Below are 18,816 nucleotides of genomic sequence, written 5' to 3'. Positions count from 1 at the left end.
TAGAGCTATAGGAGCTCCTTTAATCATTTTGGGGTTTTTTAAAAACCCCAAAGTATTTTTTTTTTAGATTTCAGATTTTTCTGCAAACCTGGGACATTTTTTAGCTCTGTAGGAAGATCTGTCTTGTCCATTCATTGCTCCTATCTCCAGATTTAAGAATGTACAGATCAGGGCCAATTCGCTATCAGTTTATGAGATGTTTTGCCTACCAGGTACAATCCCCAAAATTTCCAGTTATGTGAGGATCTTAGCTAGCAGGACTAGGAATGACATGTCTGTGACTTTGACGAATCATTGCCATTGTCTTTGGGCAATCAATTGGACTAGATGGTTTGTCAGTACTTTCGTTTATCTATGAATGTACAGAAGTTCATGTGGGAATCATGATTCCTTTCTTCAATTATACTACGGAAGGATGTGTCCCCATCTTTAACTCCATCTCAAAAGTATAATGCTGCCACTTATCATATGCTGTGCCAGGTTTTAATGGGGTTTTATTTTCCCAATATCTCCCCATAATACAACACACTGGCCTTGTTCTCTTTTTAAATCTACAAAGTAAAGTGAATATTAAATGAGGTGTCTGTTTTTCTTCAAAGAATGTTGCATTCCAGCAAAGATAGACTATTGCAACAATACAAAGAAATGTAATAATATAAATGTACTAATTCAAGTTGACGACAGTACACGTGTTATTTCTTCTATAAAAAGAGTTCTCTTTAATAAATGGATGGATTCAAGTCTATGATCATTTGACATATCAAAGTAACAAAAGTCAATATTCTCTATTTCATTCAAATACTATGCATTACAGTAAACTTGACTTCAAGTTTACAAAAAAGTATCAGTGAAGATTCATTACCTTTAACCATCTAAAAGTGAAAATTCATGTATCAGTTGTGATTAAAACTGAACTGCATGTTTTCAATAAGAAACACACTGCATTCATTCTTATAATGAAACTACTCTCAAATTATTGATGCTCACTGACAGTATGTAGTATTCATTTTTTGGCTTCCTGAATAAAAGTGGCATCTTAATAAAAATGGCTTTCGTTAGACAAACAAAAGTATACTAATCAACTTTTAAAAAATCAAGTACAGGAAACTGAACAGATTAGAGAACCCTGAACGTATTTCTTCTACCCGTTTTGGTTGGAAAAATCTCCACAGATATCCAGTATTCTCTTAGCTGAGAGGAGCGTTCTAGTTTTTAACTCACAATATGGCCATTGTAGACAGAGTGCTCCCTGCTGTGTAGTAATGCTGGTGAAAGGTAACTGGAACTATTGCTAACATACAAGAACAGCCTTTGGCAGGGTTGCTTTTCTGCTTTAAGGAATCAAGTGGAGAGTACATAGCGGTAAAGTGGTAAAGTACAAAGGTACCATCACTACTTAAAATGTGGCATCAACTTCAGGGTTCAGATGTTGTTTGTTCATGATGTAGAACCACTAATATATGGATCAAAAAGAAATAATGGGAAAGTCCAATAAAATGAATGCTCCATCAAGTTATTAGCTTTTAGTTCCTGTGCTAAGTATGTCCTTGCAATTCTTACATGTCCTAGTGGTTTATGTTATGAAATTGTAAAATGTATAAGTATCGTGTTGTTAGGATTACCAGAACAAAATCAATTGTTTCCTAGAAATTTGATTTAGATTAAATTGCTTCATCAAGTTTGCCTGGAATGTTATGAAAATCTACAGAGTCACCTAATCCAGCAGCTCCATAAAGAACTACAAGGACTGTCTGTTTACTGGTGGGGAGGACAATTCCAATATGATTTTATATGGAATAGTTATGTGCATCACAGAGCAATGAGGTGTTTGAACCAGAGCTTGTATTGCTAGAATCTGAATTTCATCAGCTTCAATCTGAAACACAAAATATCATTTCTACCATAGTTATAGCAGAAAAAAATTGTCTTATGTTTTGCTACTAGTTAGCTATTTTATATAATCCAGCAACACTTCATAGAAAAGAATTTTCAAAATCTCAGTTCAGGAAGTCAGTATAAGAAAGTAGTTGGCTCCTAAATTGCCATAGAGTGACTTCATAAAGGATTTATGCTGATTTTCCCTTCACACTGCAGGCTCTAGCACTCCTTGAAAAGCCACTTCTAAGGCATTAGGCCAGCCTCAGAAATAGCATGGGATGCAGTATGAAGGGCTGCAACTGAAAGAGGGAACTGGCAGAAATATTTCCCTCCCTCTTGTTAAAATCATGGAAGAGCTTGTGCAAAAGGTCAAGAGATGGTTTCTGCTGATTTCCTCTTCTGACTGCAGCCCTTCATGCTACATTCCACACACTTCCTGTTGTCCCCACTCAGGAGTCGCTTGTGGACATGCACAGGAGGCTGAATTGGGAAGAGGGATCACGAGAGCAAAAATCCCTTCTACCAACTCCATCCATTCATGGCCCTTTAAGATCTAACCCAAAGTAGAGTTAAACAGCTTTGAGTATTGGGTTATGCTGAACAGTTACAAAATAAAAAGTTTCAATTACAATGATAATGGCACTGTTAAGACAAGGGGTTTTTTTTGTTGCTAAATTCTAAACACTCTCGACATATTACATCGTGGAGAATTAATTTACTTTTAACGGGATGGTTTTACATAATAGTATTTTATGTAATAAAGCAGCTTTTACATCAAGTTCCCCTTTAAAAAACAGTTATTTCAATGGGCTTAGACTGGAGTAACTCTGTTTAGGATTTCACAGTAAGGGCAACCCACACATTACAAAGTCCTCTACCACAGACCTATTGATGAGATTTTTGCTGAGACTTCTGTGCTTGAGATTTAATTATGTTCTTGGGCTTGATTCAATCAGTGACAGTGGTATATGGGGGACAAGGAACTGATGCCTCACCCCTGCCCAGTGCTGTTATCCTGTCCTGAAATGGCCTTGGGGAGCTCTCTATTTACTATGTTGAGGAATCTTAGATGTACTAATAGGCTAGGCACACATTTCTCTAGCACTGGCAAACAGTACTATACTATGGCCATTTCAGATCAGGAAAATTTTGTGCAGGGGGGCTCCCTCTCTCCACTGTGTACAGGGTTGTTGTATACACCTAGGAATCATGTTCTGAGTGTGGAACTCTCAATCTGTGTTTGTCAACATGGAACATACGAGGACTTAATTGGCACCAGTATATAAATTGAAGTGGTTGAAAATGTAGATAATCAAAAACCATATGATCATTTTGCTGTCTAGGAATTTACATTTGTAAAATAAATGTATGATACATAATATCACTTTATCAGCCCTATTTTTTTCAGGCTCGTCGTTTTTGATATCTGCACCAAAGCTATCTCCAGTTTAAATGGTATCAGCAAACCAGGCAACATAAATAGCACATGCAAGATTTATATTTTGTTCATCAATGCAGATTTCTATGAACTAGCAGATCAGTTTATACATTATTTTCAGTTGACCTTTTCCCATTTAACTGGAAGATCCTTAAGACAGCATACATAATGCAAATCTGAAGTCCGTTCCAATTTGGTGCCACCATGGCTGTATACACACAATACCTCCATGAGAAAGCCACCAAATAGATGGAATCCCTTTACTGTCTCAATAATTTTACTTAATTTTTTTATAGCTTATAGAGTATACTGTCATGATAGATTAGCAGAATTAAAAAGTAGTGTCACTGGGCACACATGTGGATGACTTACTTATAACAAGGTCCGTTCTTGTTAACACAGTGGGTTAGAAGAGACCTTCATATTTCTTGCAACTGAGAAAACTAGCTCTATTTTAAAAAATCACAACTCATTGCAACTGTGGGCTGAATTAACGTTTTCTGAATTATGTTGCCTAATGTTATAGGAAAATGTCAACCAATCAATTATGTATTCCATCTGTATCTTATAGCTCCACATTTTTAAATTATGTGAAACAGGCACTGCGGAGGACTCAGAAATCTGCTGAAGTTCAGAATGTTTTTTTCAAATCTCCATGACAAAACGTTTAGATTTTTTTTTAAAAAAACCCAAAACCCCAAAATAAAAAATACAAAAATAACTTACAAGATTGAAATCTAGCTGAATCCACTAGGCTTTGCAATAAAATACTAATTTGCGCTTCATAAGTGGTTAAAAACCATGACTTAACTGACAGTCACATTTTAAAGAACACACAATTTCAGTTATATATCAAAGTAACCTTGCTTCGTAGGACAGATTACTTTATATTGATCAGTATGTACCCTGTTTACACACAGTATTCAACAATTCCTGCTCCATTTTCAGCAACAGTTGGAAGAGATGCTGTTTAAACTATGACGGTCCAATCGAGCTAAATAACGCATTGCCTTTCAATGGCAGATGTCCCTGTGGGACTTGTAAACAGCAGCACACAATACTGTAAACGAGCAGTTCAGTAAGTCCAAGGCTATTGATCAGACAAAAGACAGCACGTCCACCTCAAATTCCCATTTCTCCCAGAAATTTTTTCATTACATATAAAATCCTGAGCAGAAGACACCAAGGGCTTGAGCTGGAGAGCTAATTGCATACCAAAGACATATTCAAAGAAGCACTCTCCAAAGTTCTGTTAATGAAGTCAGTTACTAACAAGGCTTCCAAAGACTCCAATTTAATAGTACTTTAGAACTTATATTTTTGAATGATGTCCTGTTCTTGACCCGGATGCTGAGCTTGACAGGGAAGATGCTGCTACTGCAGCATCTTCTGCTTCTTCCAGTTCTTCCTGAAGCTCCTGACTTACACTAGATTGAAGGGCTGCAGGTGTAAGCCATTCTTTTGGTAGGCAACTTTGGAGAAATGGGATACAGGAGCTGAAGTAAGCAAGGCGATTCACCCAACGAGGAATCTCTTTTCCACAAAGAATCTAGATGAAATTCAAAAAGGCATTCAATGTTTTTAATAATATGTAGATTTCTGATCAATTGAAATACATGTCACTAACCAAGAACATCTGGTACACCAAGTACAGTACATTGAACATTTCAGCCTTTAGTGATGTTGTCTGTCAGATAAGTATAATAAGTATAATTTTCAGACAACGGGCCATTTTGAAAATAACTTCAAGGTGGGCATCCAAAACAGATGTCTTTTTTTGTCCTAATAGTAGTGTCAACAACTCAGCTATGTATTGTTTAACATGACTGGATAACAATAGTAATGACATGATGAATCATCAGTATAGTTTCAGAAGCTGAAGTTAAAATAAAACTACAGTTATATTTTATATGTACTTTTAGTAGTGTGGAAAAGAATACCCTAGTTTTATTTATTTATTTTTATTTATTTATAGTTCACCTTTCTCACTGAGACTCAAAGAGGATTGCACAGTATGAATCAGTACAGTCAATTTCAGACATTCCAATAAACATTGTAATAGGGTATATACATACAAATCTACAAGATTTAAAACTAGCAGGAATCCAATATAGAGTTGAAGAAATGCTGAAACAGAACATAAGCAATTCTAAGACTGACATATTAAACAACATAGGAATTGCCCAATAGAAGCATACTTACAGCAATACTAGTAAAGTCTATAGCCCCTCCTTATCCCTTTACTGATGCATTTCTTTTAGACAACTTCCTTACATTACAGCCCTCCTATCAAAGTAAAAATCCTCTTGAATAATTCAGTTTTGCTTAGTTTCAGCAAAGCTAAGAGAGTGGGAACTTTCCTGACCAGGTAGGCCATTCCATAAAGTGGAGAATGTCCGGGGTCTGAGGCACAGCCCCCAGCCTCAACAGGAGGAAGCAGGGGGAGGCAGCCAGAAGACAGCAGTCCTGCCGGCTCAGCCAGCAGCCAGGGCCAGAACCTGCCTACACCAGGGGAGGAGGGCCAAGGGCCAAGGCCCCAGAGAGCTAGAGGAGGCAGGGAGAGGCAAGCTAGTCCCACCCTCCAGGGAGAGGATAGAGGGCTGAGCAGGACAGAGGGAGAGGGCAGAGGCAGGAAGAATAGGGACCCAGCAGCAGCTCAAATAGAGCCCTTACCTGCCAAGGAGGAGAAGCAGCCACAGCAACTCAGAGCCACGCCTCAGCCTCCACCTGAGTTTGAAGGCAGCAACCTGGCTCAGGAGACGCTCAGAAACCAGCCCCTTCAGGTGGAGCTGCTGAAGGCATTCTGTGGGAAGAGCTGGGCAGCCAGCCAAGGGGCCACAGCTGGGCCTACCTTCAGTAATCAGCTCAGCCAGAGAGGCCCAGCAGCCAGCCGTGATGCAGCTGTTACTGATCCAGACAGCCCAGACAGCTACCCCTGCTGCAACAGCTTGAGACAGCCCAGGCCAATGCTGGGAGGCCAGAGAGGGGCGTGGCCTGGCAGGCAGGACCTGCAAGGAGGGTGGGGGTAGTGAGAGATGGCCCTATAAAAGCTGGCTGGGAAGAGCTCTGAGGTGGTGGGTGTAAGGAGGGATGGTGTGGAGTGAGAGCAGAGCAGTGCGAGAGTGGAGGCTTGGAGGAGAGTTCTGGGAGGAGGAGATGATGGAGGACACAGAGGGTAAGCAGACCAGGTTGAGCAGGCCAGCGAGTGGATTGAGAGGGAGTCAGGGTGATGTATACCGCCCCTCCTTCCACAGAGCAGGGTCCTGCAGTGTCCCTGGTGCCCCTCTGATGTCAGGGCCAGCCCAGCCGGTGCCCTGCCCAGCAGGGGCAGCGACAGGCCCTGACAAGTTGGTGGCCCATACAGGGAAGGTCATTCCGACGCAGGTGCCAGTGGAAGGGATGTATCCCAATGCCACAGCCCCAGCGGACCTCAGACTGTGGGTGGAGGAACACCTGGACGGGATATGGAGGAAGCTGGAGGTGGCCTTCCAAGCAGCTCAGGCACAGCTAACGCAAGCAGTGGAGCAGCGGATGCAAGCCTGCACCCCCACAGCGAGGATGCCAGTGGTATGTGCATTGGCTTGGGAAATCAACCCACCAGCCGACTCAGCGGGCAAGGGGATGCAGAGTCTATGTGCCGCTGTGAGGATAGGCCGGCAGAACCTACAGGCCCTGTTGGACTCAGGGAGCGCAGTCTCGGGCCATCCACACCCAACTCGTCCCAGCTGCCACCCCAGTGCACCGCTGGATCCCAGTGACAGATGTGATGGGCCGCACCCTGCCATATCCTGCGGTCTGGATCACAGTGGAATACCTGGGGGCGCGCTGCCGCATAGAGGTCGTCAAGGTAACCCACTTGCCTCACCCAATACTGCTGGGAAGGGATGCCCCGGAGTTCTACAGGCTACTCAGGGGGGCAGCGGAGGGGTTGGCAAACCCACAGTTCTCCAGGTTATTCAGGGAAGTGGCAGAGGGGTTGGCAAACCCACAAGTTGCCCCAGTTCTGCAAGTAGAGGAGGCCGCCGACCCAGACGAGGGTCCCTCTGTCAGACCAGGGGCAGAACCATGGGCTGAAGACCCAGCTGGACTCCCGGCAGTCTGCCCATTCCGCGATGCCCAAGGGGCAGATGAGTCCTTGCAGCACTTGCGAGAGACAGCAGCCCGTGAGGAGGAGCTAGTGCGGGATGAGCAGAGGTCTCAATGGCTTCCTCGCATCGAGAGGCAAGGGGGTGTGTGGGTCCACCTGGCCTGTGCCCCGAATGGCCAGGGAGAGGTCCGCCAACTACTTGTGCCAGCAGCCTATCGGGCAGGTCCTCCGCACGGCCCATGAGCACGCTTGGGCCGGGCACCTGGGGCACCACAAGACTCTGAGGAAGGTCCTCGAGCGGTTCTTCTGGCCCTCCGTGAATGCAGACATGAAGGCCCACTGCCGCTCATGTCCCACCTGTCAGCGGGTGGCAGCCTGCTGCCCGCCAAAGGCCCCCCTCTCCCTGCTGCCCGTCATGGAGACGCCCAATGCATTGCGATGGACTTCATCGGACCGCTGCCACACACACCCTGGGGCCACCGCTTTGCCCTGGTGATTGTGGACTATGCCACGCGGTTCCCCGAGGTTATCCCGCTGAATACCATGCAGACCCCGGGGATGGTCCGGGCCTTGTCCAAGCTTTTTGCAATGGTGGGACTGCCTGACGAAATCTTGACAGATTGGGGGGGGGGCATTCCGTGCCAAAGCCATGTGTCAACTCTGCCGGAATTTGGGGATCTGGCAGGTATTCACCTCGGCTTACCACCCTCAAACAGATGGTTTGGCAGAGCGTCTGAACCAGACCGTCAAGGAAGCCCTGAGGAAGATGACATGGGACAAGCCTCACCAGTGGGACCTATACTTCGACCCCCTCATGTTCTCCCTCAGGGAGACCCCGCAGGCATCCACCGGCTTTAGCCCCTTCGAACTGCTATATGGGTGCAAGCCACGGGGGATGCTCTCTTGGCTGGCAGAACGGTGGAGTCCCCGCACCAGCAGCCCTGCTCCCCCATACAGGAGTACATGAGCCAGCTCCGTGAGCGAGTGCAGCAGTCCCAGTCAGAGGCAAACTGCTGGCTAACTCGCAGCCAGACGCAGCAAAAGGCTGCCTACGACCGGGGCGCAAGGATGAGGACCTTCCAAGTCGGAGAGAAGGTCCTGGTACACCACTCAGTGTTCCCACGGGAGGAGGGGGACCCCTGGAGGGGCCCTTACCAAATACAGAGGGTGTTGGGCCCCACCACCTATGAGCTGCAATGTGGGTCGGGCCAGCGCCGACGGAGGACCCTGCACGTGAACCTGCTAAAGCGGTGGCATGAGTGGCCAGAGGACGAGTGCGTCTTGGCCGAAGACCCCGTAGACCTCCCGGACAGCGAGCTGCCATGGACCGCCAGCGCCCCGGAGTTCGAGGAGCCAAAGGTGGACCCGCAGCTCAACCCTGCACAGAAGGCCCAGCTGCAGGCCCTGTGGAAGCAAGTGCCTGGGGTCTTTTCAAGACACCCTGGGGTCACAAACCTGGTGCACCATGCCATCCCCACCCAGACGGGGCAGTCTGCACCTGGCAACCCATTCCCGGAAGCAGTGGGAGTCGGTGGACCGGGAGACGGAGGAAATGCTGTGCCTGGGGGTGATTGAACCATCCCGAAGTGAATGGCGCAGCCCCATCGTGTTGGTGCCGAAGCCAGATGGGTCGACCCGCTTCTGCATTGACTACCGCGAACTGAGCAAGGTGGCCAAGTTCGATGCGTACCCCATGCATCCAGGCGGATGTCCTGGTGGGACAGTTGGGGCCCACATGGTACCTGTCCGCCCTCGACCTAACAAAAGGGTACTGGCAGGTACCAGTTTGCCCCAAGGACAAGGAAAAGACAGCCTTCGCCACCCCCCCGGGGCCTCTTCCAGTTCTGCTGCATGCCCTTCAGCCTCCATGGGGCAGCGGCTACCTTTCAGCGACTGGTGGACCAAGTCCTGGGGGACTGTCAGGACTTCGCAATGGCTTACATTGATGACATCGTCATCTTCAGTCCTGACTGGCCCACCCACCTGCAACACCTGAGGAGAGTCCTCACCGCACTCCAGAAGGCAGGGCTGAAGGCCAACCCCAAGAAGAGCCACTTGGGATTCCAAGAGCTCAAGTACCTGGGGTTCATCATAGGGGGTGGGCAGGTCCGCCCTCCCCCTGAGAAGGTGGCCTCCATCGGAGATGTCCCCCAACCTCAAACTAAGCGGCAGCTCAGGCGGTTCCTGGGGCTCCTTGGCTACTACGGGTGCTTCATTCCCCATTTTGCAGCCCCCCTGACAGACTGCCTGAAGAAGGGCGGCTCTAGTTGCCTCAGCAGGACACCAGAGCGGACGGCCGCCTTCCAAGACCTACACACCGCCGTGTCAGACACCACAAAGCTCTGGAACCCAGACTTTGAGAAGCCCTTCATCCTGGCAACGGATGCATCGGCCTCAGGCCTCGGGGCGGTCTCGATGCAGGAGCGAGACGGGGAAAGGGTGTCCATCTTGTTCCTAAGTCACAAGCTCCAGCCAGCGGAGCAGAAGTATGCCACCCTCGAGAGAGAAGCCCTCGTTGTGGGGGCTTTGCGATATTATCTGGCCAATAACACCTTTACGCTGGTGACGGATCATGCACCGCTCCAGTGGATACACCGAATGAAGGAGCAAGCTAGTCCCACCCTCCAGGGAGAGGATAGAGGGCTGAGCAGGACAGAGGGAGAGGGCAGAGGCAGGAAGAATAGGGACCCAGCAGCAGCTCAAATAGAGCCCTTACCTGCCAAGGAGGAGAAGCAGCCACAGCAACTCAGAGCCACGCCCCAGCCTCCACCTGAGTTTGAAGGCAGCAACCTGGCTCAGGAGACGCTCAGAAACCAGCCCCTTCAGGTGGAGGTGCTGAAGGCATTCTGTGGGAAGAGCTGGGCAGCCAGCCAAGGGGCCACAGCTGGGCCTACCTTCAATAATCAGCTCAGCCACAGAGGGCCAGCAGCCAGCCAACGTGATGCAGCTGTTACTGATCCAGACAGCCCAGCTAGCTACTCCTGCCGCAACAGCTTGAGACAGCACAGGCCAATGCTGGGAGGCCAGAGAGGGGCGTGGCCTGGCAGGCAGGACCTGCAAGGAGGGCGGGGTAGTGAGAGATGGCCCTATAAAAGCTGGCTGGGAAGAGCTCTGAGGTGGTGGGTTTGAGTAAGGAGGGATGGTGTGGAGTGAGAGCAGAGCAGTGCGAGAGTGGAGGCTTGGAGGAGAGTTCTGGGAGGAGGAGATGATGGAAGACACAGAGGGTAAGCAGACCAGGTTGAGCAGGCCAGCGAGTGGCTTGAGAGGGAGTCAGGGTGATGTATACCGCCCCTCCTTCCACAGAGCAGGGTCCTGCAGCGTCCCTGGCGCCCCTCTGATGTCAGGGCCAGCCCAGCCGGTGCCCCGCCCAGTGGGGGCAGCGACAGGCCCTGACAGAGGCCACCAAAGAGAATGCACGTGTATGGGAAGCTGTTGATTTTGCCCATGTGCAAAGTGGCACCTGCAAAAGGTGCTGTTCGTATGAGCAAAGCTGTCATGCTGGAACACAGGGAGAGTCGTGGTCCCACACATATGAAGCACCAAGGCCATGAAGAGTTTTGTATGTGATAGCCAATACTTTGAATTGAGCTCGATAACTGATATGTAGCCAATGAAGTGACTGCAGAATGGAAGTAATATTAATGTTCCTTGTAGCTTCCAATAGTAGCTGAGCTGCAGCCTTCTGCACCAACAGAAGTCTCTAACTTAGAAGGGAGACCCATGTACAATGCAAGTAGTCTTGGTGTTACTAAACTGTGGATCTAGGTGGCCAGATCGGCCATGTCAAGGTAGTTGGCCATATTCCAAGCTAGACTGAGGTTGTAGAAAGTGTTTTTTTGCAACTGCCTTAACTTGCTTTTCTAGCAGTAGCAATAAATCAAGTATAACCCCTAGGCTCGTAACTGAGTCTGCAAGGGTCAGATGAGCTCTATCAAAAGTGTGGAGTACAATGTCCCTCCAAGATCTCTTCCTTCTCAACCAGCCATCACTTTTGTCTTGTCTTAGTTCAATTTTTTTTGCTTTCAGCTAATTAACTGCAGCTGTCAAGCAGCACCCCAAGATCGCTACTGCTGGTCTCCAACAGCAACGCTTTGAGTCCATTTCATGAGAAACGGTTTAAACCAGTCCAAGGCACATCCCTTGATACCTACTTCTGCCTTCAAATGCCTCAAAAAGATGATATGGTCTACTGTATTGAAGGCTGAAGATAGATCCAGGAGGAGCATGGCCTTTGTCTATATTCAGGCTGAGATCATCAACTAAAGCCACCAAAGTAGTCTCCGTCCTGTGGCATGGCCTGAATCCAGATTGAAAAGGGCCCAAAGCACTAGAATTATCCAAGGCAACCTGGAGTCAGCTACTGCTCTCTCAAACACTTTGCCCAGAAAGGGCAGATTCGAGACTGGGCAGTAATTGGCCATGTTATTTTTGTCTAGACATAACAGCTGGATAAAACAGGGTTGCACTTACCTGTAACTATTGTTCATCGAGTGGTCTTCTGTATAGACACACACTAGGACTGCGTACACACAGTCCAGCTATGGAGAAGATTTCCAGAGCTTTCTAGAAGACTAGGAGCGTCCCTCTGCCCTTTGGTACTTTCCCACGAAAATCATCACATGACCAGGAGCAGAGGCATTATTCGCTTAGTTCTTTCCATGTTGCCGCTGGAGACCCCTCCCCAAAACTAAGGTTCCAGAGAGTTCATAGTGGGACAAGATGGAGGGATGTGTGCCTGTACAGAAGACCATTCAATGAACAACAGTTACAGGCAAGTACAACCCTATTTTCATCTTTCTGACTTCTGTGCAGTCCCACACTGGGATAGTAACAAGCTCACTCACTGAAGGACGTAGGTTTGAAGCTCAAAATAAGAGACTATGGAGGACCATCTTCCCAACAGATGCTTAGCATCTCATTGACATTTGCCCAGAGGTTCTTCTAAAGAACCTGGGAGCTCTCTAATAATGTCTCTGCCAAAGTACAAGCAGGAATGCAGTAAGGAAAAAACAGCACTCTGGTGGGGAGAGCTGTGATAGGGAAAGGGCATTGGACAGTCATGCACTCAAGGGACAGTGTGATAGCCTCTACCAACCCACACAGGAAGAGTTGTGTGAGGATACTGCTAGGTCTCTATTGGAGCCTGAATGACTAATACAACTGATAGTGTTGTGAGACATGAGGGCTGAAAGCCAGTCCCTAGTAGGGAATCCTGGCTAGGACTAGGCACATTAACATTGTGAAACTCTATGAATGGAATAGAAGCCCACAGGGTCCTCATTCCACAGATGGAAATGCTGTTCACTAAAAATGAAGCACCAGGGAAGAGCAAAAGTTTAACAAGGGGTTACACCCCCTACTTTGAATGTCTTTGGAGCTCCAGTAAGGAAGAGGAATGTTTAGAGTGTTTGAGTCTCTCGAACATAGTCAACAGCACAAGAAGGGTCCAAATCCTGCTATAGCCTTAAGTAAAGACTCTTGCCCACTTAGAGATGCAAGATATGGTAGTCAAGGAGCTGCAGTTGTCACTAAGAAAAAAACAGAGACTACTGCTATAGAGCAGGAAAAGGAGCTGATGAAAACTGCCAAAAGGGGCGTGGCGCTGCTTCGGATGAAGACAGTCGCAGAAACCTGAGCTCTGCTCCCCCTTGAGCCAATTAGTATAAGAAAGCAACTCATTTAAGCAAGAACACTCAAATAACAGGCAAGAACAATGCAGAAAAGAAAAATGCAAATAGCAAGTCAGCTAAAAAGCTCCAGGATTACTTTCCAGTGCCGTTGCAGCCTGAGACTCAAAACAATGCTGGAGAAGAAGCACTCAAAATGGCGCCTGAGGCAAATGCAACAGGTAAAACTTTGTCTGAAACTAATCTGCCCTTGTTGCTGCAAAAAATGGAGCAAAGAATCTTGTATAAAATTACAAATTTAACTGACCAGATATCAGATATAAAATTGGACATTACTAGAGCCATTCATAAGGCCGATTGTGCAATGGATCTGAGTACTTCATTGCAAAATGAAATCCAAGCCTTGCAAAAGGACAATGACTTAATGAAAAGCAAAATTCAATCCCTAGAACTTTCAAATCGCAAGCTTCATCTTAAATTTAGATTGCAGAAAATGAAGCAATAAATGAAGATCCTGCAGCTTTCTTGAACAAATGGCTAACAAAAATTCTAAACCTCAGAGATCATACTGCCCCTCTAATTACCACAGCACATTGGCTTGGTTTGCCAAATAATCCACGAAGGAAAAGCCCCAGGGACATTTTAGCAACTTTTTCAGACGGGAGTTCAAGAAGAAAGATCTTAGAAATGGCCAGACAACAGAACTCACTTACTTATAATGGGTCTTATATTGCTGTCTTTGTTGATCTGCCGAAAGAAATCCTCAACAAAAGAAGAGAACTTAAACTAATCACAGGAACTCTTAGAGAAGCAGGAATTGAATACAGATGGTCGAGCTTTACAAAGCTCCGAGTCACACACAAAGGGAACACTTATTTGGCAGAAGACCAAGAATCAGGTTTGACCCTGCTGAAGAATATGGATCTGGAGATACCCATAGACCCAGAGACTGTATCTCTTAAAAGGAAAAGATCTCAGCCTCCTACCCCCCAAAAGGGTAGTAAAATTCCAATCAGACATACTTAATAGTTATTTTCCTCATTGTAGCCTGCTTATAATTCTAACTTTTCTGCATAGAAGCAGCTGTATATATTCTAACAAATACAATGTTCTAGTTTACTAATTAAGGTTCAGGGGTGGGAAAAGTTAAAGCATTATGTTATTTCAGGTTCAGCTCCAGGGAGTATTACAGCTCTTCTACCTTGGTAAATGATACCAAGTACGTGAGTGGGGTATATACCCACAAGGTACAGAGAGCTGTTTAAATAACATGATCAAGTGATTTAAGTTTAACTGTAATTCTTCTCTTTTTTTGTTTAGTGCATAACACTTGATTAGCGAATCTAGCAATTTGTGGTTGTTGTGGGTTTTCCGGGCTGTATTGCCGTGGTCTTGGCATTGTAGTTCCTGACGTTTCGCCAGCAGCTGTGGCTGGCATCTTCAGAGGTGTAGCACCAAAAGACAGAGATCTCTCAGTGTCACAGTGTGGAAAAGATGTAGGTTATTTGTATCTACTCAGGAGGGGTGGGGTTGAGCTGAGTCATCCTGTAAGAGTTTCCCAGGGTGTGGAATGCTAATGGCGGGAGGCTTCACTGTATCCTGAGGAGGTTCTTTTGCATATGGATTGGTACTTACCAATCCATATGCAAAAGAACCTCCTCAGGATACAGTGAAGCCTCCCGCCATTAGCATTCCACACCCTGGGAAACTCTTACAGGATGACTCAGCTCAACCCCACCCCTCCTGAGTAGATACAAATAACCTACATCTTTTCCACACTGTGACACTGAGAGATCTCTGTCTTTTGGTGCTACACCTCTGAAGATGCCAGCCACAGCTGCTGGCGAAACGTCAGGAACTACAATGCCAAGACCACGGCAATACAGCCCGGAAAACCCACAACAACCATCGTTCTCCGGCCGTGAAAGCCTTCGACAATACATCTAGCAATTTGTATCTATCTTTGTAGGGGTAGGGGGAGGTTAGGGAGGGAAGGTTTGTTAAGGAGGGAGGGAGGGGTGGGCAATTTCAGCAGGAGGGAGGGTAGACATCTGTTTACGTAAATGTTAAGGCATGTTGGTAAAATTTTCCAAATTATTATTTTTCATAGCTCTAACGATAATCGCTTTTAGATGTAGAATCCTTGTGATAATGTAACGCTAAAAATCTTTGTACAATATCTTATTTGCTGTTGAATATCTTCCCTTTTGTTGTTATTGAAAAAGTTAAAAATAAAATAAAAAAAATTCTGCCAAAATCATCAATGGGAGTGAAAACACAGCAGGCCCACACCAGAATAACGAAAACCAGAATAATAAAAACAGTGAAGCAGGTGTGATGGAGCTAAAGAAAGGACAAACAGTATGCACCATCAATGAACCTTGTGCTGTTAGCAGAACGATCTGCACAGCAAAAAACAGCCAAGAGATAAAACAAAAACAGATTACCTTGCCAGCGGATTAGCAAGGGCATTCCCCAATGGTGTCCCTGGCAGTAAAGGAGCATACAATAGGGCAGGCCATGGACCATCACAGTGTGTCACAAGGCCAAACAGTCCATGCCGCCAGTCAGAGGATCTAGAGGTCGTGCCAGTTAGTCGAGGAAACATTATTGCAATGCACTGCAATGACATGGAGCATATGCAGTAAAACAAAAGACAGAGAAAGGTAAAGTATGTCCAGTACTCTTGGTGAAAGTAGTAGTAATATGACAAAGTCATTTTGCAGAAGACTAGGAGCCACCTGGAGACACACCCTCATAGTAGGGCTTCCACAGAGCAGGCACTTTGGCCAGTACCCTTTATACCCAGAATAGGGTTAAAACATGTTTCATGCTTCCTTCAAAGGGGATGGTAAAAGGATCATAATGACCTGTTGATTAGCAGTTTAAAGGAAAAATTGCAGCAGGGGAATTCTGCTTCCCACATAGGGTAACAGTTTTCAGCATTCACAGTCTACAGTGACCGAATTAGAGATTAAGTACTATAATCTGCAGGCCATCAACAACAATGATGATGTCCACTGGAATGAAATAGAAATTTGCTAAAGGTTTGCAGCAGCAGCCCTTACAGCGATCAATTCAATGTATGTTGTGTGTCAATGACTTCTTACCCTGGGGACCCTTTCTGAGTGGCAACATAAGATGTCCTTTAAAAAGATGGGTGTGGAGTTTATCTAAACCCCACCTTTCTGCCCCAGTCATACCTCTCCAGATCCCAGCCCAATGCTCTAAGCACTACACCAAAATGGCTCTTGTTAGAAACGATGTCATACAGAAATAACCCTAGAGACAGGATGAACACAACTGCAACAAGAGCTCTCTCCTAGCAGTGGCAACTGTAATGCTGTGGAATTTGTTTCATGTTTTATGTTAGTCCCAGAATACTGAAATGTGGAGCAGTTCTTGTCCAGGTTTTACAGCCAGTTTGGTGTAGTGGTTAAGAGTTCTAGGACTCTAATCGGAGAACTGGGTTTGATTCCCTACTCCTCCACTTGAAGACAGCTGGGTGACCTTGGGTCAGCCCCACCCACCTCAAAGGGTGATTACTGTGAAGATAATAATAACACACTTAGTAAACTGCTCTGAGTGGGCATTAAATTGTCCTGAAGGGCAGTATATAAATCAAATGATATTATTGTCTGTGTAAACTGGCTGAAGGAGTGCTAGGGAAGGTCTGAGCTAAGCATTGTGTTCTTTTGTTTCTGCTGAAAAAAGTTATTCTGTGCTGATTAAAATACACATTCCTAAATGACTGCTGAATCTTACAGCAATGAGATTGAGAACTCTAAGGAGAGCCAGCACCATTCCCTGGTAGGAAAAAGGGGCATGCATGGAACTGACCGGGGCGGGGGGGACTGCCTTCAAAAAGAAGTGGGCTTAGAGGGGCAGATTTATCATCTGTATTAAAATAGAAGCAGCTGAGGAACCCCAATCATTACATTGATGGATCCAGGCTGCTATGTCACTGTGTCAGCTGTATTAATTCATGCCTCCAGGAACTGCACCTCAGAACCAAGCACAGCCTGAGAGGAGGAGGGATTCCTTAAGTCAGGCAGGCACATTTCCAAAAGCCTTAGGGAAAAGCCTCTAAGCCTCAGACTGAGAATCTCAGATCCCAGGCGTCTGCAAAGTTACACCTCCAGGTGTCTCCCCTCAGAGCTGACACAGCCAAGGAAGTGGAGGGACCTTAGTCAGCCATGCAGGCAAAGCCTCTGGGAAAGAGCCTTGAAACCAAGGGCTTTATCAAGCCATGTTTCCAGACTTCTCCCCTCAGAATTGAGGGGACAGGTTCCTTTAATCAGGTTGGCACGCAAGTGCAGCCTTGAAGGAAGAGCCATTGTAAGAAGGCTCTGACTGTCCACACCTCTGGACTTGCCTTTAATCTGGACTTACCTTTCATCAGGCTGGCATTAAGCCACAGTCTTGTTGTGAGGAGGCTCTGATAGGCCACACCTCTGGATTTAGCCCTTGGTACTGAAGGGTGCTAGGGAAGCAATCAGGCTGGCATGAAGCCACAGCCATGGAGAAAGAGCTGTTGTGAGGAGGCTCTGACAGGCCACACCTTTAGACTTAGCCCTTGGTAATAAAGGATGCAGGGAGGGAGAGGTGCCTTTAATCAGACTGACATTTTCCAGCATATTGAAGAAGTCTCTCTTGAACCATAATGATGAAGGGAAAGAAACTTTTCTTCTTTAAATGTAGTTGTATTCTTCTCTAGAATGTCTATTGAGTGTTAAAAACTTTTAAAAGAAATAATTCTCAGACTCAAGGATGAGGTGAGGGAAAAGCAGAGAAAAGCAATGGAAATGTTCTCTCTGCGGTGGCAAAAAGAGACCTGAGGTCTCTCATTAGCACCCCTCTTCCTATGCTAATGTGATGTTTTTGGCGGGAAAGCACCAAAGGAAGGAGAGGCACTCCTAATCTTCTAGAAAGTTCTGAGAATATTCTCTGTCGCTGGCCTGTGTGTGTACAGTCCCAATGTGTACATGCACAGAAGCCATGAAGATGAACTAACTGTTTGAGTGGCTGAGGGAAGGTGCTCTGAGTTAGTGACGGATTTATGATAGGCCCCAAGGACTCATTTATGCGGTCCTCACATGATTTTAACAGTCAAGATGGACAAGGATCCAGCACGCTGGTAGTGGCCTTTGCAGATTCCAGGATCCTGTCAATATCCATTGTTGTAACTGGTTCAAAGTGGTCCATGCATGAACCAGACAGTGTATTAAGTATCTCTTTCACCTCGCCTATATTACACCTGGCATCCAGATCAGAGCACATCTGTGCTATTTTATCAGCAAAAAACTTTGGAAAGGCAAGGCAGCTAAGACTATAAAGATTCAGATTTAGGAGTTAGAATATGTTAAGATACCTTGAACAGTTTGGATGGTCATGAACTAACTGTTGCAATGGTTGCAGAAAAATAACATTTCTGTCCTGATCTCATCACCGCTTCATAGGACTTTCAGTGGGCTCTGTAGCATGTTCTATCAGTTTCAGCACACGTTTTCCACCAGCAGAAACATATGACAAGTGTTTTGAGGATATATTAGCTATGCCCTTGCAAAAAGTGATGAAGAAGATACGAGACATGGAGATCTTACCACAGATGTGGCAAGAAGCAAACATAATTTTAATACACAAAGAGGGGAATGACCCATAATACCACAATCATACAGACCCATCTCTTTATTGAATGTGGACTATAAGATATTTACAACAATATTGGCTGAAAGATTAAGAAGATGCATCTCAGAAGTGATTTATGAAGATCAAACAAGCTTTGT

At 46.0% G+C, this 18,816-nt stretch overlaps 1 protein-coding gene across 1 annotated transcript in view; it reads right to left on the bottom strand.

Moving 5' to 3' along the window:
* Positions 1–710: 710 nt before the first annotated feature.
* DESI2 (desumoylating isopeptidase 2) overlaps positions 711–18,816 on the bottom strand; it is a 40,191-nt gene continuing 22,085 nt past the window's right edge. Inside the window, exon 5 of the mRNA XM_054979273.1 lies at positions 711–4,865. Within this exon, the coding sequence (XP_054835248.1) occupies positions 4,629–4,865 (237 nt within the window). The 3' untranslated portion in view covers positions 711–4,628. The remainder of the gene's footprint in view (positions 4,866–18,816) is intronic.

This window comes from Eublepharis macularius, chromosome 1 (genome assembly GCF_028583425.1).
Source record: "Eublepharis macularius isolate TG4126 chromosome 1, MPM_Emac_v1.0, whole genome shotgun sequence".
Lineage (NCBI taxonomy): Eukaryota > Metazoa > Chordata > Lepidosauria > Squamata > Eublepharidae > Eublepharis > Eublepharis macularius.
Note: the sequence above shows the minus strand (reverse complement) of the source record. Positions and strands in the feature narration are given on the sequence as shown.